This window comes from Triticum urartu, chromosome 7 (genome assembly GCF_003073215.2).
Source record: "Triticum urartu cultivar G1812 chromosome 7, Tu2.1, whole genome shotgun sequence".
NCBI classification, from domain to species: domain Eukaryota; kingdom Viridiplantae; phylum Streptophyta; class Magnoliopsida; order Poales; family Poaceae; genus Triticum; species Triticum urartu.
The window spans coordinates 99,080,556-99,103,166 of record NC_053028.1 but is presented as its reverse complement, the minus strand read 5'-3'; the positions used below and the strand labels follow the sequence as shown (position 1 = coordinate 99,103,166).

Below are 22,611 nucleotides of genomic sequence, written 5' to 3'. Positions count from 1 at the left end.
TAATTAGCCTTTTGAAATGGTCCAAGCAGGTACACGCTCCACGGCCGGGCGTCCCTTGATTAGTTTGAGCAGAGATTACCGCATGGTTAATTGCATTTTACTGATCTGAGCACAAATTACCGCTTGAACAATTTCTTTTACAGTTATGTAGCACTAGCACCTTGCATGAGCAATGGCTTTGTTCTTCTTTGCATCTTGCACAAAGCGTCCATGTGTTAGAAGTTGATAGCCTGCCGTCTCTGATCGGTGCCCCTGCTGCACTGCCTTTCCCTAATCTGGTCCGTCGGATGCTCCATCCAACGGCTGTGCGGACATAGTGCCAGGCCCAGAAATGCCCCTCCGGCAGCTCCCTGCCAGCTTCCTTTTCCAAGGCGCTGCAAGCCTGCACTGCCATGGTAGTACTCCCACTATTCCCTCCCGCAGAAACGCAGAGCTGCACCGGGCTCAGGCCGAAAATTCCCTTCTTCCCCCCCTATTCAGCTGCTGTCACGCCGGCCTGCCCTGCCCTGCTCTGCCCGGCGCACGCACACGCGCTCTGCCGCTGCACGGCGCGTCAGTAACTCGCAGAATCACAGCTTCCATTTCAAAAGCAGAAGGTGAAAATGGAAGCGCGCCACAGTCGCCGGCGTCAGTGCATGCATGCATGCTCGTACCTGCAGCTGTACCGCCTCCGCCGCCTTCACTGCGGCCCCGGCGACGCGCATGGGTTGCCCGCCCCCGCACTCAATTCCCCCGCCTGCGCTTTCAGTTAAGGTACCTCCAGTACGTGCCCGGGTCCATCCATCGCCATTAGTTTAGCTCCCCGTTGCCACGATTAATGGCGCCCCCGGCTAGCTTCCAAAGCCGATTCATTAGCTCGATCCGGCCGTGCTGCATTTAATTGGGGCTATTTTTGAATGTGCGCTGAGATTTCAGCTTGCCGCGCAGCCAGCCGGTGCTCTTTGTTCGGCCGGATATACCCTGCTCCTAGTTCTAGCCGCCTCCTATAAATATCGGGCGCCGCCGTGCATCGTGCATCGATCGACCGCGAACAATTCGAATTACCCATCTCCCGCCACGCGCACCCACCTCCCACTCCCACCTACGGGAAGCAAGCTTGTAATCGGGGTAACGAACTGACGATCGATGGCCCGTTTAGTTAGAGATGGCGGTCGTGGACGCGGAGTGGCGGCTGTGGAGGAGACGGCGCCGCCACTGCCTCTGCCTCCGCCGCCGCGCCTGGCGTCGGCGGCGCTGTCTTCCTCGTCACCGGCGTCCATCCGTGCGCTCCTGTCGAGGACCGGTGGCGGGGCGGACTGCCAGCAGTCGCCGCGGTCGCTGCTGTCGCGCATCCTGCTGCGCGGCGGCGATCATAACGGCGGGAACGGAGGAGGGTCGTTCGGGTGCCGGGTCAGGCTGCCCCGGCGGTACGGTAGTAGCAGCTCGTCCGTCGGCGAAAGTAACAGGGAGGAGAGGAAGGACGACGGCGCCGCCTCCGAGCAGTCGGCGGACGACGTCGGCTCCACCAGGGTCAAGGTCGTGCAGCGTGCGCCGGAGCTGCCCATGGACACGCCCCGGAGCTCTCTAGGTAATTGCTAACTCTCGCAATGCGGCCGCACTGATCGTCTACAACTCGTAGCGATTAGATGATGATGTTGATGTTGATGTTGATCGGAACTTGTGAATGATCGTTGGACTTGCGCATGCATGCAGGCAGGAAGAAACCGGAGGAGGAGGTGATGTCCATGAACCTTGGCCTGGGCGCGAGCCTGGTGCTGCTGCTCTCCAAGAGCGCGGTGGAGCTGAACAAGATGGTGGAGCTCCGCGCACAGATGGAGGCGCTCGTGTCGGAGATCCGGCACGAGACCGTCGGGAAGGAGAAGCAAGGCGGCTCTGCTCCTGCCTATGCTCCGGCCGCGTCGTCCTCCTCCTCCCAGGAGTCCACCGTGATCAAGGACCCCATCGCTCGCGCCGAGGACGCGCTGTCCGACAACTGCTCCGGCGCCCGGACCGCTGATCGCCGCCAGCTTTCGGCCGCCGTCGTAGCGATGGACCATAACAAGATGGAGGCCGAGCTACAGGTCGAGCTGAGCCGCATGCAGGCGCAGCAACGCGCCATGCACGCGCCCATGCGAGGGCTCGAGGCACGTAACGTAACGCACGTAGTACGATCGAGTGTACCTCACGCATATCTTGAGTAGCACGTACTCCATGCATGCATGCATCCCGTTCCCACGCGCGTTTGCTGATGATGCACGCGTCTTCTCTTTTGGCAGCTGCCGCCGCTGCAGGTGAAGACGACGAGGAGCGCGCACGTGTCCGTCGCGACGACGTCGAGGAGCTGCGTCGTCGACCACGCGGCGCAAGTGAACGCCGACGAGGAGGAAGAGGATCAGCACGAGGAGGACTACGAAGAGGACGAGGAGGAGGAGGAGGACGACGACGACGACGGTGGGGAGGTGGTGGACCGCGACAGGAGCCCCCCGCACGGCGGCGTGTCGGCGCGCGCGCTGGAGCGGCGGCTGCACGAGCTGCTGCAGCGGCGGCAGCAGGACCGCATCGTGGAGCTGGAGGCGGCGCTGGACGGCGCGCAGCGGCGGCTCCAGGAGCGGGAGCGCGAGGTGGTGTGGTGGCGCGACGCCGCCAAGCTCGTCTCCCACCGCCGCGACGAGTCCCGCCGCCTCCGGTGCACCGCCTCCGAGGCAGTCCGATAAGCACACGCACACGCGTGTGTCAGTTCTGGGTTCACGTGTGCGTGGCAGCTCGCTCGCTAGTAGCTAGTAATGGCGGGTCAGCCGCCATGTCAGGGTGGGCAGTTGGGGTTTGTGGCGGGAGAGGCGAGGTCTTGGGATCACGCTGCGCGGATGAGGCGGTGTTAATAACAGCTCCCGATCGAGCTCGGTTTGGCGCGCAAGCGCGCGCTCAGAGATGGCGGGAAGGGATGTGGGGGGCGTGTTTTGGCGGGAAAGGCGTGTGTGGTCTGCACTGTAATAAAAGTTTTGTTTCAGCTGTCCTGCTGCCCGATTGATTGCTTGTTTTGTTCTGCTTCCAGAAAAATTCTGCGAGGGAAAGAGAAACCGGGGCCAGGTTTCTGAATTCGGTCTGAGCTCTGCTCTGATTTTCCAAATTCTGCGAGGGAAAAAGAACCGGGGCCAGGTTTCTGAATTTGGTCTGAGCTCTGTTGTGCTCTGATTCCAAATTCTGCGAGGGAAAAAAGAACTGGACCTGGTTTCAGAATTCGGTCTGAAGTCTGAACTCTGTTCTGATATTCCAAAATCTGGGAGGGAAAATGGGTAGGGACCAGGTACTAGCGTAGTACATTATCTTGAGCAGCAACCGTCCGATTCTGATGGAATTTACTGGGGGCTGCGGCTCAGCAGAGGCATTCATTGGGCGGCAAAATGGCAAAGCCGACGGGGAGGGCGTTAGAAAAACTGACAGCCGCAGCAGTAACAGTGGTAAGAAATAGAAGGAGGAGAAGCTGCTCTTCCCAGTGCTTGCCGGGGCAGGCACAGACGCCGGCAGCAGCAGAGCGCGTGCAACTGCAAAAGCAGGCAAACCTCAACTCCCTCCCATGATCCGGGAGTTTTCACTTTCAGTGGCCCTCCCTGGTGCGGCCAGGTGCAGAATGGGGATGTCTTTGTATTCAGTAGACGTAAAAGACAAATTTTGTCATAAATAACGCCAAATTCAAATCTTCTTTTACCAATTGACAAAAGAAGTAGTCATTTTCTCGCTGCGTAAATTCGGATATGGCGGGCACATGTCATGTCATCTTCTTTCAGGAAAATACTCTTTTGTTTTTATTTTTGAGAAACTACTCTTGGTTTCTTAAGCAGTCATAGAATTTGATTCCACCCAAAGGTTTTTTTAGGGGTATTCCACACAGAGGTTTGAGCCGTTGCAGCCACGGCATGTGAAGGTTGCTGGTTGCGGCCCGAACAAACACAACCTGAGTGCACTTACGCTGCTCACCCCTCCTCCTCCCTTCATCTGGATACTGCGAGATCCTATGGTCCAATAACCGGTCCACCTCCTTGGCAAAACTTTTTATACGAGTACAACTGAAGGTCAAGTTTTCTCAAAAAAGTTTCAGATTTTTTTTGACTTATGTTGCAACTATTAAGTTAAATTTTCATATCAGATGCATATGCACCCGACCCGAGAGCCAAAGGTGCTTGTCCCATGCCATGCTTGATTTAAATTGGGTTGTAATTGAACTTTTGTGACATGTTAGATGCATGCTATGTTTACGAAGTTAACTTAAATCGGGTTATAATTACTTAAATTGGGTTGTGTTTGAGGCCTTTGCGATGTCAAGGAGGTACTACGAGGGTGAGGGAATCGAGCCATTGATGATTTGTTGTTGTTGTTGTTGTTGTTGTTATTGTTGTTGTTGTTGTTGTTGTGAACAAGAACCAACTTTCATCTTCCGAATAACTTGGGCATCTAGTTCCATGCATGAACCTTTTTTTGGTTCTGAACTGGAATCGCCCTGATTCCAAGTTTAGCAGGGAAAGAGAGAACTGGAACCAGATTGCAAAAAACCGTTCCGTGGTAATCCGTTGCCGCTCCAATTTCCGGGAGGGAAAATGACCGGGGACCGGTTAACGTACGTACGTACGTTATCTCGAGCAGGGATTGCCCTGACGGACCCTCTGATCGAATTTACTGGGGGGCTGCGGTTCAGCAGATTGGCAGCAAACACGGTGTGCTCGTCTGTTTGCATGGGCATTGGGCAGCAAAAGAGAAGAGTGACGGGCCGTTAAAAAGAAAGAACAGACAGCTGCCCGCGCAGCAGCAGTAACAGAGGTGAGAAGGAATAGAAGGGAAGCTGTAGTAGCTGCTCTGCTATGCTCCAAGTCCGGTGCCGTGGCAGGCAGAGCGTGTCCAAAGACAGGCAAATTTCACGTACGTGCTCGGAAATGGGCTTCAGAATGTTTAACCCCTCATCCTCAAAAAAAAAAAAAGTTTAACCCCTAGCAATGAAAAACAGCTGGGACGAGCGGCTTCTCTTGATCGCTAATCTATGCCCTGTTGTGATTTGTGTTGGTGTTCACCACTCGCTGGCCATCGATGTTGCTTACCAAGAGAGGTTCAGAGTTATAGATGGTTCAGGTCTTGGCTGAATTCTCAAGAGTTATATCAACGTTTCCCAGAGTCAAAGTGATGGAATTCCTTGCTAGAGCTCACATGAAGTGTCATTTTTTCTATGGGCAATACCTGGGTATGGTATACCAGGCAAATGGTCCGCGATAAAAATGATTTTTTTTTCGAGCTCAAGAACCGGAAACTCTTGTGTATCGCACTAGGTAATCATCAATCTACAATCACAGTGGATGAAAAACAGAAAGGTGTTACACAAAGCAAGAGAAAAATTTTATTACACGGGATCATAATTTGCATTCTAGGAACGCAATGTCCTCGGCTTCGATGGCGAGAATCACCTTATGATCGATTGTCATTGTTGGTGAAGCGCTTGCTTCTGATGGAAATGAGGCATTGCAAAAAGAAAAAACCAAAAAAAAATTGACGCTACATCATCTTTAGCTTCAGTAACAAGCATTGAGGCCACGACAACCTGGCCTCACGCCCGCGCTAAAACCCTTTCACCTATGTTTAACCCCTTGCAGAGACATTGCTGAGCCAGTTTAGTAATGGAATGAATTGTTCCGGGTCAAAAAAAAAAACCTTGCAGAGACAAAGGAGAATTATGAAATGATGGAGATGGTAGATCAGTCAACCTTCTGAATAGTTTCAGCACTAAGCTTCTACAGGGACCAGTTTTGCCACCTGCTAAATAAATATCTAGCCGGGTAACTGACTAAGCAGCGGTGACGGCTGGCGGCTCTGCTCCAGGGATATCTTGCAACGACGCCTTTATGTACTTCCAACCACGTTTGTTAACCCCGCTGATTCTTATCGGAGCATCGGCTGCTTGCACGCCTGCAGGAGAAACATACAGATACACCTTAGATCAACCAAAATGAGGAATCTGGCAAACATAATCCTGACATCAGTTAGCAACTTCAGGTATTTCATTTTATACGCGTGTGGCAGGTTTCTACATATTTGAGAACAAGGGTATTGCTTTCTGACTCAGTAAATCTTGGTTGTGCCAGGATTCTTCTACATTAAGCGTATGTCCTAACAGTTTTGTTGAAGACCAACAACAGTAACCATGCTGTGACTTTTGCAAACAGCAGGGAAAACATGATCTATCTTGGTCCAGACATAAGAAAAAGAAGTAATAACTTGGGGTAACTGGGGCAGCAAATAACTGAATGTTTTGACATGGCCTAGTGATGCAATTGATACAGCGGTTAAACCTGGTAAATAGCTGTTGCATGTCCTAGCTTCTTTTTTCTTTTCTTTCTGGGATAAAGACATTGCAATGTCCTAGAAAATGTACCATACGCCACAGTATGAATTGCTAGGAAACTTCAGTTACACTGCATATCGACATGAAGTATTTGACAGAGGAAACATATTGATTGCCTTACCTAAAGGCTTTCCACCATGAAAAATATCAAACACGAATTAGCCAGGACACTATAAACCATTATGACAAAGCTACCGAAATCAGACAGATTCTAGCACAACCAAATTAATCTGAGAGCAACAATCTGCAACGAAAACCGAAACAGAGCCTGGTGCACACGACAATCTGCAATCTCCATCCAAGGGGGGCCATTCATGTTCTACTATTCGACACACTCTATCAGTTCTCTTACACTCCACCAACCCACTAAATTAACGGACAGTAAGCAGGGGGGGTGCGAGGACTCACCGGCCTTGTGCCGAATCCCCCACGCCTTCCCGTGGCGGCCATCCTGCATCAGCACATACAGAGATCACGAAACCACAGTGAAGGCGCGGAGATGAAAACAAGAGATCAATTTTCTCCTCCGCAGAGATTGTTATAGATGGCGGCGATGGTGACCTTGTAGAGGTTGATCTTGGTGATCTGGTAGGAGACGTCGCGCCAGGTGGTCTTGGCGACCCTGTAGCCGACGCCCCAGTCCGGCAGGAACTGCGCCACGTCGAACAGGTTCTTCTTCTTGTTCCTCCTCGCCTTGGCCGCCGCCTCTCCCTCTGCCGCCGCGGCCGGCGTGGTGGCGCTGGTGCTCAGGGCCCTCGCGGTTGTCGGCGGCGCGAGCCCGATGGACCGTCGGAGAAGGCCGCCCGCGGCCCTCTGCGCCATGGCCGTCCGGAGTGGCCTCGAGGGGTAGCGGGTGGAGGAGGAGGCGAGCTCCCGCGGGTGGAGCGTGGACGGCAGACGCGGCGGCGGCGGCCGGCCGGGAGTAGCTAGGGTTTCCCGTGGAGCTTGCCGGCTGACTTCGGCTGATCTGGGCCGCTCACTACGCTGTAGTGGTTTGCAAAGAACGGTACGTGGGCACTCCAAATTTAGAGAGAGTCGATAATACTAGCACACATGTCCGTGCGTTGTAACACGAGAGAAAAAAATGATGTAATTTATTTTAAAATTAAGGTCAATTGTCATGAATCAAGTTAGCTGAATTGGGGATAAATTTGATAATGATGTTTGGACATGGGACATGGTTTCTTGTCATCGGGTGGACAAACATATTTTTAGATCACTAGCAAAAGAGCCCGTGCATTATAAAGGAAGAAAAAATAACACGCGATCTTAACCCAATAACAATACTCAAGATCACAAATAGGTCTATGTCCTTTATTTTAGCAAGGCTTGGCATTTGTGTTGCCGCTTATCCTCCTTCTCACCCTCGCTGGCGTTTGCCTCGGTTTTCACATAAAGCAATACGTGTTTGAATATGGTTAATCCTAAGGTGTGTCTCTCCCTCTCTGCCTCTTTCTCTCCAGAAATCTGTTATTTTTTCCATTTAAGGTTTTTTAGAGGTGTGCATGTGTGGTTATCGATGTTTTTTCCCGTCTTTATATGGTTTTAGTGGGTGTTTATTTGTAATCTGAATCGCCGCCGATACAAAACAAAAATAGACCGTGTGCTATAGATTATAAGTTTGCTTTCAAAATAATATTTCAAAAATATTTAACAGGTAAAAATAACAATATATTCAGATTATACACATTTTTAGTCAAATTTTATATATAACATGTTAAAATAGGAGTTACGGTTTAAAATATATGAATAATTTAAGAAAGCATTTATTTGACTTAAATATCTTCCAAAATAATTTTTAAAAAGATTTAGTAGGTAAAAATAATATATTTATTCGTATTATACACATTTTTCTAATCAAATTTCATATATAATTAAAATCAAAATTATGATTTAAAAGATATGGATAATTCAGAAAAGCATTTGTTTAATTTAAATATGATCCGCGGGTGAATTATCTGGAAAGTCTGAGGGTTTCCGAAAAAAATATAAAATAACAATTCGGTTGTGACTTAAGTGTGTATTGCCGGTTAATTCACATAAAATATAGGGGGTTTTATGTAAAATTGTGTGACGGACCGCCACAAGCACTAGGCCAGGCCTAGTGACTAGCTTAATGGTACAATCCTAGTGATGATATGCATGGACATGATGAAGGGGCATTTACGCGGAGATAGAGAACATTAGAGATGATGACCGAGGTAGCCGTCTAGGAGATACCAACATCCCCACTCATATGATTGTCAAAACAAATAAATGAATGTCCAAACCTCGATCAAATGAGATTTCTCAAATTCCAACCGATCAAACTTAGTGGATTATTAGAACCTCAAGATCCCCCCGTTCATTTATCTTGGGTGTAAAGTATTGTTTTGTCAAATATATAAGAGACTCGACCATTGCAACCATAAGAAACCCATTAACTTTTGCTATGATGTGGGGAAAAAAACATGTATATAAGTAGTACACATGGCCGCATTCTCTTCTTAATTTTCACGTGTCACCCATTCACATGCAATGTTGATCTTATTGGTGTCGTTTCAATTCACCCGGATGTTTTGAAAAGACAATATGACCACATTTCTGTGAAATGAGGACCGCATTTTCCAACTTGAATGATCGTGATGGCATGAAGTAGAGAGCAATTCACCTTTTGTTAACTAACTTACCTAAAAGAACGTCGTTTTTGGGAACTATAGTAACTTTTTTTGGACAACTCAATAAAATGCGCCATAATAGCTTTCACTTAAGAAAAAAACTTTGCTTAGAGGAGCATTGATACTGGGCAAGATATTTTCTAGGACCGGTCTAGCGAGCGGCCGGCTGCTCGCTACACTTTGCGAGCGACCGGCCTAAAATTGTAAGTTTTGGTCCCTAATAATTTATAAATAGCAATTATCTAGTGTCTATCTTTTTTGTTAGTTAGTAGATGTTTTTGTTAGCATTAAATGTGTACAGCAAATGCGTACAGACTAGTCTGTGAAACACATTTATTTTCACCTTTTAAATCTTTAAAAAGTCATATCTTTTAAACCACACGTTGAAATTCAGATCCGTTTTCACCTTTGGATTCATCGTGACGAGATCTTCGAAACTAGATTCCGCATGGGTATGTTTCGACGAATTTTGTTGATGCCAACTTTGGTGCTATATGGTGCAACTAAAGTACTGCATTGTGCAACTAGAATACATTGCCGCGCCAACTGAGTATATGTGTGTGTAACTAGTCCTGCCAACTAAATATCAATGCGTGTGCAACTAGTGTCCTGCCAACTAAACATCAATATGTGTGCAATCAGACTATATTACAAGCCAACTAAGCATATGTGTGTGCAACTAGTCTTCCTGCCAACTAAACATCAATGTGTGTGCAACTAGACTACGTTACAAGCCAACTAAACATTAATATGTGTATAACTAGACTACATTACAAGCTATGACAACTCATATGCGACTATGCGGACCAGATTGTGCAACTCTGTGGCTATGCATGTGCCAACTAGGACTACTATGTGTGCAACTACAAATACTATGGATGCAGCTCCAAAAACTGGGTTTGAAAAAAATTACACCATGCAGTACTAAACTTGCACAAAGCAGTACTGAAGTTACACAATATAGCGCCAAAGTTGGCATCAAAAAAATTTCGTCGAAATATACTCATGGGGATCTAGTTTCAAAGACCTCGTCACAAAAAATTCAACAGTGAAGACGGATCTGAATTCCGATGCGCGGTTTGAAAGATATGGCTTTTTAAAAATTCGGAAAACCAAAATAATTGTACGTGAAGTTATTTTTTTTAAATTAGACTAACTAGTGTGAACACATTAAATACTGATAACGACATGCACTAACAGACAAAAATACAACTCATAGATGGTAAGAAAGCCCGGCCGCTCGTTCTCTCCAGTTAGGGCATTCTCAACAGGTTGTATGTTAGTCTTGATAGTAAAATGTCCATGTCATTAATCAACAAGTTATCATACAACTACTCTAATGGGTTGCATGTAAGCTATCCAATAGATGGCGAGACAATAAATGTGATTGCTCTCTATTTCACTTTGGAGCTTGTGCAAAGATTGTTGGTTAATCTACATACAACTTTGCTCTTTCTTCACATTTAATACATGCCACATCATCACTATGTTCTAGGTGGCAAATTTACCAACACCTATCTCACGGCTGTTGGAGATGCCCTTAGCACGCGGCCACTTTTTAGATTTTGGGTATTTTCTATTCTTCTCGTAATTTCCTTGGGCCCATTCAATACCTCTCCAATTCTCCCCTCAAGCCCAGTAATCAGCCCGTCACTACATTCTCCCTCAAACAGATCCCCTTCTGTTCTCACCTCGCAGCGCCGCACCACGGAATCACGCCGGCCGGCGAGCACCACCGGCATCCAGGCGGCGGCTAACGGCAAGCGGCGAACGTAGGTAAGCTCTTCCCCCTCCGTTCCAGTCCCCAGTCGCTGAATCCATTCGCCCGCTCGAAGAAAAAAGAAACGTCTCGTCCCCAGCCTCTCAGGCCGGCGAGCCGAGCGGAGCGCTGTCTTAGACAACCCGTCCGTTAGTCTCCGGCGACTCGTCCGTCTCGTCCTCCTCCTCCTGTGTGTGTCGTCGTACCCGGCGACGCCTCCTCCTGCGGCAGCATCCACCATTCCTCTTCCTTCTTCCACGAGGCCACGACGGCATGATTTTTTAGGGTTAGGGGATTTCACCCATGGCGTGCCTCCCCTGCAGGGCGCAGGCCTCCGCCTCATCCAGAGTTGATTTAGCAGAGAACAAGGTCGATCAATTTGTTCCTCGTGCTTTGTTTTCTGAATTTGTCTTTCGACCTGAATTTTGTCATACATCTCACAATATGAGTCTGATGGAGTGTTTTTTTCCGAAGATTATCTGAGAAAATGTTTGTTAGTTGGAGACCAGTGCGTGTATAGGGTATGTTGTATATCAGTATATGGCCCCGTGTTCCATTTGACTGCTGCTGGCAAATCAAAGAGAAACATATCATGGAAGAGAGATAACTTTTGTTTGGGAAACTCAAGGAGAAATGAAATTAATTAAGTTGATGTGGTAGTATCCTCAGACTGTGCATCTTGGATTGTTGATTAATTACTTGTCCTGGAGACTGCTGCACTTTGTATCTTCTTGGTTCCTTACTGATTCTGCTAGATGACCTAGCAGGGGAGCTTTGTAATCGTTAAATTAGAAGAGCTAGTCTGAACTTGTTTGCTGCGGCATTTTGATGAAAAGCCATCCTTACTTTTATTTATTTATTCATTTTGTGCTTCTGCTTCGGTTTGTTTTAGTTTTAGTCTTTAGAAGTCCTATGCTATGTAGTCACTAACATCACCGGAAAATTATCAGGAATACCCATCATTATTTTCTGGATCAAGCATATCATCAGCTACATCACCACCTTCAGATTGAGTTTTATGAGACCACTAGCTGCCTGCTGCTGGTGGTCCTTTTTTTGAGAAAAAATAGCAGTCCTTAATTCGTTATGCTCATGCATTTAGGAAGAAGGAATTGTCTTCAAAAATTTTCTAAAACTCTGAATTGGTAGCTTTGTAGCTGCTAGAATGGCAGCCCTGTAGTGGTGCTCTTGTATTTCCATTTTCACCTGTGCAAAGACTACAGTTAAGTAGTTGACAGTTATCTTTGTGATGATGATTACTTGATAAAACTGCAAAGATTAATTTACTAAACTATGTCTGTTATATATCTGTACGTTGGACGGCATCCATCACTAGGACTAGTTGATGAAATCTTGCTTGTAGAGTTTAGAGAGTAAACTCTTTTCTTTTCGTCTGTCTCCATTCTGTTACCATGTGACCACAGGCTTAAAATAATGGAGCATGGAATTCTTGTTGTTGGTATGGACTCTAAACATGCAAGCGTCAAACATCATGACTCTTGATACTTGCCCTATATTTCATCTTCTTAAGGTTAACAATATGTTTTTTTGTAAGGTGCATAGCATTTGGAAGGACGAGAACTTGCTCGCATTTTCCCCCTTGTGCAAAGAATTTGATTGGAATGCAGCTCTGCATCTTTATAGCATATATTCAGGAAAACAGAAGACATCTGAGTGGCAGAATGGTTCATTAATCCTTGGTAGTGTTTTGCTCTGTTCCTGGATAGGACAGCTGCACACAGGAGTAGAGGGGTATTTTCATCATTTCGTTTATTTACCCCTGGGATAGGATAATCATTGGATGTCCTAAAGATCTAAAGGATGTGTCTTACTGTCTTGTAGTTCTTGTCACCTGCGTTTTTTTTGGCTTCTGCAGATCATAAGAAATCACAATTTTCAACTACCTAAAAGCATGTTAATTTATTTTTGAGTACATGTGATAATTTGGTTGTATCGGTATGTCTAGTGCAACTGGCAAAGGCTAACCCAACTCTAATCTACCAGACTACCACTGTACTTGTGTGAGCTAAAAGAGCTTTTGCTCCGTTGTTTATACTCTTCATGAATCTAAATGGAACAACATGGTATTAATGGCTATGATTTGAGTGTCTTCGATATGCTATATGGATATCGATTCTGATTAGCATTTACGTATAGGCAGTTTCATGATGGGTACTGAGGACTCTAAAGATATGCTGAAGAATGCGGACTGGAAAACAGTGAGTGGTCCAGTGATTACTGAGTCAAGCCAGCCAATTGTTAAGAAGCGTCTTCCAAAGAAAATCAGACAAGTCCCCGAGTGTTACTTTCTGCCCCGGCGATCTCTACCTTCTGCATTGGCAATCTATGGTGCTGTTTGTGCCGCTGGAGTTGGTGCAGGAATGTTGCTTGAGGTTTGGATAAACAAAAAGATCAAAGGTATAATCCTGCATTTCATGGCCGAACCTTGGAGGAATCACTTAGCATTTGAAAACCACTCGATCTTGAAATTTGAGATGACTGTGCCGTGGAAATCATGCATATCTATTTGCTTCATCGATTCTGTTTTACTCATCATCCTTTTACTTTTTGTTGATTGCTGCATACAGAGGATGGTGGCGTTGTCTGGGAGATGGGCAAATGATGCTCATGCACCTTGAGTTGGTAACAATCTGTTTTGGGATACCCACTCGGCTTCAGTTATGCTGCTTAAGCTATACCGCAGAAATAAGCGTAGATTTGTTGTTTCAGACTATCTGTTGAGATTGTGACAAAAGTAAAGAATGTTTTCCTGTGTATTTGTCACAACCTTGTCCCTGTGTTTCTGACTTGGTTGTACAAGCTGTGTGATGCTTCAAACTTTATACTTAGGAGATGTTTGGTGATCCACTAGCTCCGCCAAATTTGAGGATCTGCAGAGCAGCTATTCCCCCGCTCCGGGATTTTTAACTTGCGCTCCGCCAGCTCCCGGAGCGAGAGTGTGGAGCGGAGGAGGGCCGAACAGGCCCTTAGGCAAGCAAGCTGAAAACTAGTCATCAACGCATCTGTAGTTGTCATTTGTAGGCATTACTAGTACTGCACTGGTAAGAATAACCTGAAACTTTGTTCGAAGGTAGTTGCACGTTGTGATCAAAATACTAGTATGGCATGGTTAATCTATTTCTAAGTCTGCATTCTCCATTTATTTAGTTTATATCATGATGAAGTCGACAGAAATTGCGCCCTCCCTATAATATTGGCAGCAGAAGGTGTTTGGTGATCAATAAAGGCAACAATATAATACAGAAAATTTCGAAGTAGTGCTATGCCATATACAGTTAGTTGGCCTATGCTGTACTGGATAGAAATTCGAATGCCCCAAAAGACAGATGCTTACTCATTTGCGGATTCAACTATGAGCCCGGGCTCATCTGCACCTGACGAACTTACAAGAATTGCTGAAAATAAATAAAAAAACTGATTTTTTAATGCAACATTTTAAGTGTGCCAGTTGTGTGCAAAATTTCGTGTGTAAATAACATTCGAGGAACTCATGGCAAAAAAGACAAAATGAGCTCTGAACAATGTTTTCAAATTTTTCTCAAATGCCCGAAATTTGTCTTTTTGCTGAGAGCTACTAAAATATCCAAACCCCAAGAAATTTGCCACGGGCATCACACACATAGCATCTTGCATTTATCAGATTTTTTGTATTTTTTTTTGCTATTTTAAACGATTTTACTGGGAGCATCTGCACCTGAGAACCAAAACGACACATCCATCTTTCTCATTATGCAACCTTTCTGACAAACGGCCTAACTCCAAGCGTCTAATTTCTTTATTATCAGTAGGAAAATGTTGGTTGGGTGGCATCCTTGTTCCGCTTGGGCAGTGAGTACGTTGGCTTGGTCGACGCATCCCAGAGGAGGGGGAGGGGGGGGGGGGTCTGACTTTGTGTCGGGGCAGCGGCCCCGGACATGTTGGTGCGACTGCCATGGTCTATGGGTGGTTGCCTTGTGTTGCTTGGGTTGCGGTTGGCTAGGTCATGTGGCGTCACAACTTGAGGGCAAGTGGTGGCATGTCGGGGTGTCTGTCTCTGAAGGTGGCGTCAGTGGTCCGTGTCGGGCGCCGTGGAGCAGATGAATGTCGGAGCGGCGATGCCGAGGGTTTCGACAGCTTTGAGAGCATTGATCTTGTATCGTGTGGGCAATGAGGTTGCTTTCGGCGTTGGTTCTCGACGTCACAATTTGCGTAGGCTATGTGGAGTGCCTACTTCTTGACCTTTCCAGTCAGTTCTAGGTCTGCTCCTCCCATAGCAGATATAACTTCTTCTCCTTGTCAGTGATGGGAGGCCAACCGGTATGGTGGAGCAGGTCCCCCATTGGTTTGTGTTGGTGCGGTTGGCGCTTCTTGTTGCATTGTCATCGAGTTTGGGCTTGTCCCGTATTGGATGGAGGTGTCGAGTGGGCTTGGCCCCGAGGGTGTATTCGGTTTTGCCTAGTTTTCCCTAATTAACCGGGCGACAAATCTTCCTTTTTATTGATGAAACAGGCAAACATTTGCCTTGTTTAAGAAAAAAGGAAGTTGGAAAGCATTCGAGAAACTTGTGATCAGTTTGTTTTACTAAAAAAAAAAATCTCACATGAGACTGTCCTCATTCCCACCTTTCAGAAAGTGTTTTGCAGTCTCCTGTCCTCTTCGTTTCCGGTACTTCACTTCTCTGAAGCGTTGCTTTGTTTCTGCTGAATGCTAATACGCCCGATATCTTTTATCAGACAAAGCCAAAGTCTGGCCTTTCTCTATGGGCGCACTTGCAAAAATATAGAAATCCAACTTTCTAGCATTTTTCATCCAAGAAGGGACTACACAACAGGGCACCACTTTTCCAACTTTGGTCACACTCTGCAAAATGTCGTCTGTCAGTGTCCGATTTCATGTTTTATCAATAGTTAATTCAATAATAGACACGTTGTTCCCTCAAAATAAAATAAAATAATAGGCATCTTGTATTCAGAAGCTCTTTCTTGTTTTTTTGAACGGTGAAGCTCTTTCTTGTGATTGTGACCGGGTAAGTAGAAAGGAATATTGTACTCCTACAAGAGATTGACGATCAAAATTCAAAACCGAATGTCCTATATTTTGTAACACAGGGAGTAGCTTGTAGTTTGTCCGAAAGTGATGTTCTAATCCCGAGCTCGCATAGGACAGGATGTCCAAGGATTTATTCCTCCATATTGCCAACTGTGTGAAGGCGCATGATTGATTCTTCCAGTGGAGAATGAATTGTACCGTAGATCTTGGTCACAACACTATTCAGAAGGTGACTTCGGCATTGCGCATGATTGCATATGGTATTCATGTTGATTTGGTTGATGACCATTGGAAATGAGTGTGGCCAAAATTAAGATTACTTCTTTTATGAATCCACGGGAAAGGTGGTGCGTCCAATTAGAAGGGAAGACCGCGTCTGATGCTTTTTTCAAATTCACTATAAGATTCGAGATGCGCATACTCATGAAGATATTCCAAGAGATCTCGTTGAGGAGTGGTGGACTTGAAATGGGGAACAAAAGGAGCACTAGTTGTATTTCATGTCATTTGTGATGAACTTTATGCTATGTGTGATATTTTTTTTTGTTGAATTTGAGCTTATCGATTGATGAACTATGTAATAATTAGTAATATTTGTGTTTTATTTGTTCCAGATTCATTTGACATGGGTTTTAGTTACTCCCTCCGTCCCATAATATAAGAGCATTTTTGACACTAGTGTAGTGTCAAAACGCTCTTATGTTATGAGACGGAGAGAGTATCATATTGTGGTTTGTTTCAGTATGCAATTATTATGGAGTAAAAGAGAAGAAGGACAACAAATTTGGAGCACCAGTTTTACATCGTCTGTTTTTTTTTGCGAGGTTTTTTCATCGCCTGTTGAAGATGCTCTAACATGGCTGGTCTCAATCCCGGCAGCAAAAAAAACATGTCTGATCTCAAGGAATTGCAAGTGGACACGTATGCTCCCAGCTCCGGACACAGAGGGGCCTAAACAAATGGATTGGCCATCAATGTTGTGATCAACAGATTTGATCAGCAGTTAATGCGTGGTGCCCTAAACAAAGCCTCCCCGCACGTCCATCACCTTGGATCTTCAGCTCTGTTCTGCATGCCGGAGGAGGAATGTATCAAGCAGTTAATGCCACCTCGCCGCTGAGGTTGACTTGGCGCCACCACCACCACCCCACTCCTTCTTTGCCCCCTTTCTTCTTCTTGCATGAATGATGATCCATCTATGTATGTATTCCACGCGTAAATTAGGGATCAGATATCAACATTTAGTCAACTGATGGCGTCACACACAGGTCAGCCCCCCCGCCTTTCTGTAATGATGTGTCAATGATGGGATGGCCGGACCAACAATTACAGGTGCTAACATGCTCGCACAGTCACATTGTATGACAATATTACCTCCGTCTTAAATTACTTATCTTAGATTTTTTTAGATACAAAAGTATATAACGCAAAAAATTCGAAACGAAGGAAGTACTAATTTGCAAGAGCTGATCCATGAGGAGCAATGCTATGCGTACGATGAATTCTTGTACGACCTTGTATGACACTTCTCAGTCACCCTTAGATCTGTTGGAATTTAGTCTATTTTAAGCAGCCCAATAACTATTTCAAAAATTCCTAATAAATATTAGAGGCCCACTTAGCCCATTTGTGCAAGGCAATGGATACTACTAAAGTTTAGTCCCACATTGCTAGTTTAGTGGGAGTTGGACCTCCTTATAAGGGATATTCTTTCCCCACTTGTACGAGCATGAGAACAAGAGGGATATCCACGCGCGCTCCTCCTCCGCCGCCCGCCTCGGCACGCCGCGCCGCGGGCTGTGGTAATGAGCCGATATCTAAATTTTTGCCACGCACTACGGGTATACGAAAGGTCACACGGAAGCTGAAAAGATTTTTGCGAAAGTGGAGTTCGAATGCGAACGGTGCAGCCCTTCGGCTGCTGGCTGTTCGCTTCGTCTCTGTCTCTTCGTTTCGCCTTCCGTCGTTGCCCTCTCGCCTCCTTCTCTTGTACCTATAAAAGGGAGGTCGCTCCTCCCAGAGAGATGCACTAGAAGCTCTTTCTCCTCTCGCCACAAGTTCCTGAGCACTGTGCTGCTGCTACGATCTTCCCCATCCCGGCTTGCGGCGTGCACCGCAGGTTGGGACAGTAGGCCTCCGAAGCCGCACCTTTTGAGTCCTGTACGGGAGAAGGGTGAAAGGATCGATATGGTTGACTAGAGGGGGGGGTGAATAGGCAACTACCAATTTTTAACTTTTCTTTACCAAATTAAACTTTGCATCAAAGTATGTGCAACTAGGTGAGCAACCTATATGATGCAATGACAACAAGCATACAAGCAAGCAAGAGAAGTAACGCTAAAGAGTTTGCACAAGTAAAGGTAAGAGATAACCAAGAGTGGATCCGGTGAAGACGAGGATGTGTTACCGAAGTTCCTTCCTTTTGAGGGGAAGTACGTCTCCATTAGAGCGGTGTGGAGGCACAATGCTCCCCAAGAAGCCACTAGGGCCACCGTATTCTCCTCACGCCCTCACACAATGCGAGATGCCGTGATTCCACTATTGGTGCCCTTGAAGGCGGCAACCGAACCTTTACAAACAAGGTTGGGGCAATCTCCACAACTTAATTGGAGGCTCCCAACAATACCACGAAGCTTCACCACAATGGACTATGGCTCCATGGTGACCTCAACCGTCTAGGGTGCTCAAACACCCAAGAGTAACAAGATCCGCTAGGGATGAGTGGGGGAATCGAAAATCCCTTGGTGGAAGTGTAGATCGGGGCCTTCTCAACCACTCCCGAGCAAATCAACAAGTTTGATTGGCTAGAGAGATAGATCGGGCGAAAATGAAGCTTGGAGCATTAATGGAGCTTAAGGGGGAAGAGGTAAGTCAAAGGGGAAGAAGGGGACCCCCTTTTATAGTGGGGGCAACAATCCAACCGTTGCCCCACCAACCAGCCCCGCACAGGGCGGTAGTACCGCTAAAGGGGGGCGGTACTACCGCTGAGCCAGCGGTACTGGCGCTCCAGCTAGCGGTACTGCCGCATAGAGAAGAGCAGCAGGGATCTGGACCCAGCGCGGTACTACCGCGGTGGTAAGGGCGGTACTACCGCTCCGAAACGGTACTACCGCCTCTACTGCCGCAACTAGTGCCGCAAAACCCGACACGAGAAAAAGAGCCCTCGAGTCGAGGCGGTAGGAGCCAGACAGCCCAGCGGTAGTACAGCTGCGGGGTCACCGGCGGTACTACCGCTGCGGAGCGGTACTGCCGCTTGTGACCCTTCCGGTACTACCGCTGGTAGTGCGGTACTACCGCTTGGACACAGAAGAGAGAGAGAAGATCTCTCCATCAAGGCTGAGGACGAGGCGGTGGTGCCAGGAAGGCCAGCAGTAGTACTGCTGTGGAGTCACCGGCGGTACTACCGCTGCGGAGCGGTACTGCCCCTTGTGACTCTTCAACGGTACTACCGCTGGGTTGCGCGGTACTACCGCTGGAACCCAAACAGGACACAGAAGGAGAAGAGATCTCTGCAATGAAGTGGAAGAGCTCTGAGAGAGAGAGAAGCTGATGTGTACATGTTGATTCCACCCAAGCAATACCCCAGCGGACCCCCTCTTGATAGTACGGTGCCCTCTACGCAACTAGTCCACCAAAAGAGAAACGAAAGAGCTACACCGTATTGAATGACACTCCGAAGGGAAGAAAACGTCTCGTGCCAAGGATGAATCTGTGAACTACTCAAAGCACATGATTAGTCCGCAACCATGTTGTCATCAATCACCAAAACTACCTCGAGAGAGATATGCCTCAACAATCTCCCCCTTTTTGATGGATTGATGACAACTAGGGATTTGCACAAGGAAAAGATATAAAAGTAAGAAAACTAAGAACTACAAAATATAGACGGGCTCCCCCTGAATGTGTGCACACAGTTAGAGGAGCAATAGGAAATCAAGACACACACATCCGGATCAACACTCCCCCTATATTTTATAGTCCAACAATTCTAAGCACATGATATATGAGAGAAGAGTATAAAACAGGACAAGCATGCAACTCATAATATACTACAGTACTGAATAGACATAAGTAATAAGGTAGCGATAATAGACATAAGTAATAAGGTAGCGATAATAGACATAAGTAATAAGGTAGCGATAGGGAGCATATGTCTCACACCATATGTCTAGAACTTAGGTCTCACAGGCACCAAACCAAACCAAACAAAGACACCGAGAGAACACACAAGAAAACACAAGACGACACAAAGACACACTCGAAGCATGGCAACAACACAAATCCCTACACTCTCTCCCCCTTTGGCATCGAGACACCAAAAGGGCAAAGAGCGGCGCTACGACTCCAGGTGATCGCAAGCTGAGGATCTCGAACATCACATCTCAGCGTGATCGTCTGCATCTTCGTCGTTGGTCGGAAACTGCTCGGCATCGGAGTCGGTCCAAGGGCAATGCTGATGAATCCATTCCTCCTCTTCAGTGATCTGTCCCTCAGAACCACTGGCAACTGTCGCACCCAGGTGACGCATGAGCTCCTTGTGGCGCACCCTGGCATGCTTCTCCGCCACATGAGTCATGTACTGACCATGAGACTCCATGCAGAAAAGCTTCTTCATCTTGCGTTTAAGCTTCTTCGTCCACAAAGGTTCTACACTAGAGGCCCAAAGTCCTCCTCGTGATCATCAGTGGCAGCCCCACCCTCATTCTCCATGGCAGCAGCAGCAGCAGTAGACGGACCCCCGGGTTTAGGCGCTGGTGTGACCCAATTGTCCTTCTTCCTCAGACGCTTGATCTCACGGGAAACCAAGTCTCCAGTTTCCAGCATCACTCTGGGATAGATCTGTGCCCAGGCCCTCTCAATGAGCCTCGTGATGAATGGACCATATATCGGGCACTTGCGCTCAGAAACGGCAGAGAGAAGTTCAGACCACATAACATGAGAAATATCTACGCTCTCTCCAGTGTTTGCTTCCTTCTCATGCTGACAGAAAAGAAGCATGTCCACAAGATATGAGTGGACCATATCCAGATTCCCGATGCGAGGGAAGAGAGTCTCACGGAAGACACGATGAAGAATGTCCAGATACGTAGACAGCTCATAGGTTTTCTTCTTAGTCACCGGGTGGACCTTCACAGTGCAGTAGGGCCAAAGGGCTTGCTTGTGAGTGGATGTAGTATTGCGGTGAGGGCGGAAACCTACTGAAGTCTCAAGCCCGCGATCTTCCACATCAAGTAACTCCATGAAGGCCTTCCACTTGACGGAAAGCAACTTGCCATTGGTCATACAGGTCAGAGTCCTGTCGGCATCCGTTCCAAGATGAACGGTAGCATAGAATTGAGCCACCAAATCTGCATCAAAATCCTTGTTGTACTGCATGATCCTGAGAATGTTCAGCTGAGTGCACATCTGAAGGGCTTCGCCAAAGTACTCAGGGTCCTTCTCCATGGCATCAGTGTCAATTGAGCAAACATCAACATAGAGATTCTTCTTGGCCTTGATCACATCAAAATAGATGGCAAACTGAAATCGGTTCCAGAACGGGCGGTTGACCAAAGTGGGATCTTGGTCCACCTCATAGGGATTGCGGCGACGCCTTTCCCAAAACTCCTTGTTAGTCATCTCAGTCACAGTCTTTCCTTTTGGCTTGTTGGCGGATCTGTTCGACTGCTGAGGAGGTGGAGGAACACTTGCGGATGCACCTGCTGGTGGCGGTTGGGTGCTAGAGGAACCACTGGCTGGCTCAGAGGTGCCGTAGCGCTTTGACGTTGCACGACCGGGGTTGATACAGCGAGCTTGATGCTCAGGAAGTTCATCACCTGGAGCCAAACACAAGAACACACAAAACAACCAGAAAGAACGAGCATAAGCCAACAAACACAACAAAAGGATCAAGGTAAGGCAGGAACATGATGGAACTTGGCAGGCAGCGGTAGTACCATGACATGCCCGTGGCAGTACCGCCCAAGCGGTAGTACCGCTCCAAAGAGAGCGGTAGTACCGCTCGAGGCGGGGAAACATCGGTTTCCTACTACCATGGTCAGATCCGGCACTACCGGCCTGCCAAATTCAAAAATATTCCTACCAAACTCTAATCTAGATAGTCTAGTTGCCTTCACCAACCTACTCAAGCCTAGATTTAGCCAAAAATCTAGAGATGCAACCACCATTCTCCCTAAGAAGCAAGATCTGAAAACAAGACAAAGGGAGAGAAGGAACGGGGGCAATACCGGCATCCATGGCAAGAGAACGAGGTGGGGATCGACTCCACCGAAGGAAATGGAGAGGGACGCCCCGGAGTCGAAGATCCGTCGGAGCCCTCCCGCGGCGTGGCGAGGCTGGAGAGAGAGGAAGAGGAACGAGGGGGCAAAGTGAATGGGTATGGGGGAGAAGAAACCTCCCCCTGCCCCGATATAACCCCCTGGTCCCGTCCCTCAGCAGTAGTACCGCGCTGGGGGCGGTAGTACCGTGCACCACCAGCGGTAGTACTGCCCGGCACGCCACGGCAACCAAACAACAAGGCTTAGCTCAAAAAAACAAAAAGGCAAGAAGAAAGAGCACACCAGCAAACGGCCAAGACACACCTCTTCAAGAGAGGGCGGTGGACGAGGCCACCTATGTTTGAGTCAAGAGGTACGGCGCCACGAAGATTTTAACCTTGGGCCCATGACCAAAACTCGTCTTTGAAACACAAGTACCATCAACAATGGCTAAAGTGAAAGACTTGATCAATTTATGCATGATGGGGGGAGGAAGAGTTCATTTAGAGAACAACACTCCCCCTATGT

General features: G+C 47.3%; 3 protein-coding genes across 4 annotated transcripts; 2 read left to right on the top strand and 1 right to left on the bottom strand.

Moving 5' to 3' along the window:
- Positions 1-873: 873 nt before the first annotated feature.
- Positions 874-2,986, top strand: LOC125521921 (protein POLAR LOCALIZATION DURING ASYMMETRIC DIVISION AND REDISTRIBUTION-like). Of its 2 annotated transcripts, none has more exons than XM_048686982.1 (3): positions 874-1,567; positions 1,693-2,144; positions 2,256-2,986. In XM_048686982.1, the coding sequence occupies exons 1-3, from the start codon at positions 1,126-1,128 to the stop codon at positions 2,691-2,693; spliced, it is 1,332 nt and encodes a 443-aa protein (XP_048542939.1). In that variant the 5' UTR covers positions 874-1,125; the 3' UTR covers positions 2,694-2,986. The 2 variants fall into 2 exon arrangements, with proteins under 2 accessions (XP_048542939.1, XP_048542940.1); XM_048686983.1 differs by having other exon boundaries at positions 878-1,567; positions 1,693-2,123.
- A 2,338-nt stretch (positions 2,987-5,324) lies between these two features.
- Positions 5,325-7,366, bottom strand: LOC125523679. The gene is made up of 3 exons (XM_048688739.1): positions 6,923-7,366; positions 6,770-6,812; positions 5,325-5,925 (listed from the first exon to the last, which is right to left on the bottom strand). The coding sequence occupies exons 1-3, from the start codon at positions 7,181-7,183 to the stop codon at positions 5,804-5,806; spliced, it is 426 nt and encodes a 141-aa protein (XP_048544696.1). The 5' UTR covers positions 7,184-7,366; the 3' UTR covers positions 5,325-5,803.
- Positions 7,367-10,641: 3,275 nt separating this feature from the next.
- Positions 10,642-13,554, top strand: LOC125523370. The gene is made up of 3 exons (XM_048688416.1): positions 10,642-10,790; positions 12,939-13,195; positions 13,366-13,554. The coding sequence occupies exons 2-3, from the start codon at positions 12,943-12,945 to the stop codon at positions 13,398-13,400; spliced, it is 288 nt and encodes a 95-aa protein (XP_048544373.1). The 5' UTR covers positions 10,642-10,790; positions 12,939-12,942; the 3' UTR covers positions 13,401-13,554.
- Positions 13,555-22,611: the final 9,057 nt, after the last annotated feature.

Bases quoted from the DNA above. Each gene is read 5' to 3' on its own strand.
- LOC125523370 (XM_048688416.1), top strand. From the start codon at position 12,943: ATGATGGGTACTGAGGACTCTAAAGATATGCTGAAGAATGCGGACTGG. The intron at 13,196-13,365 runs GTATAATCCTGC...TGCTGCATACAG, and splicing joins GATAAACAAAAAGATCAAAG to AGGATGGTGGCGTTGTCTGG.
- LOC125523679 (XM_048688739.1), bottom strand. From the start codon at position 7,183: ATGGCGCAGAGGGCCGCGGGCGGCCTTCTCCGACGGTCCATCGGGCTC. The intron at 6,813-6,922 runs GTCACCATCGCC...GTGCTGATGCAG, and splicing joins CCAAGATCAACCTCTACAAG to GATGGCCGCCACGGGAAGGC. The intron at 5,926-6,769 runs GTGAGTCCTCGC...TTTCTCCTGCAG, and splicing joins GGGGATTCGGCACAAGGCCG to GCGTGCAAGCAGCCGATGCT.
- LOC125521921 (XM_048686982.1), top strand. From the start codon at position 1,126: ATGGCCCGTTTAGTTAGAGATGGCGGTCGTGGACGCGGAGTGGCGGCT. The intron at 1,568-1,692 runs GTAATTGCTAAC...GCATGCATGCAG, and splicing joins CACGCCCCGGAGCTCTCTAG to GCAGGAAGAAACCGGAGGAG. The intron at 2,145-2,255 runs GTACGATCGAGT...CTCTTTTGGCAG, and splicing joins CACGTAACGTAACGCACGTA to CTGCCGCCGCTGCAGGTGAA.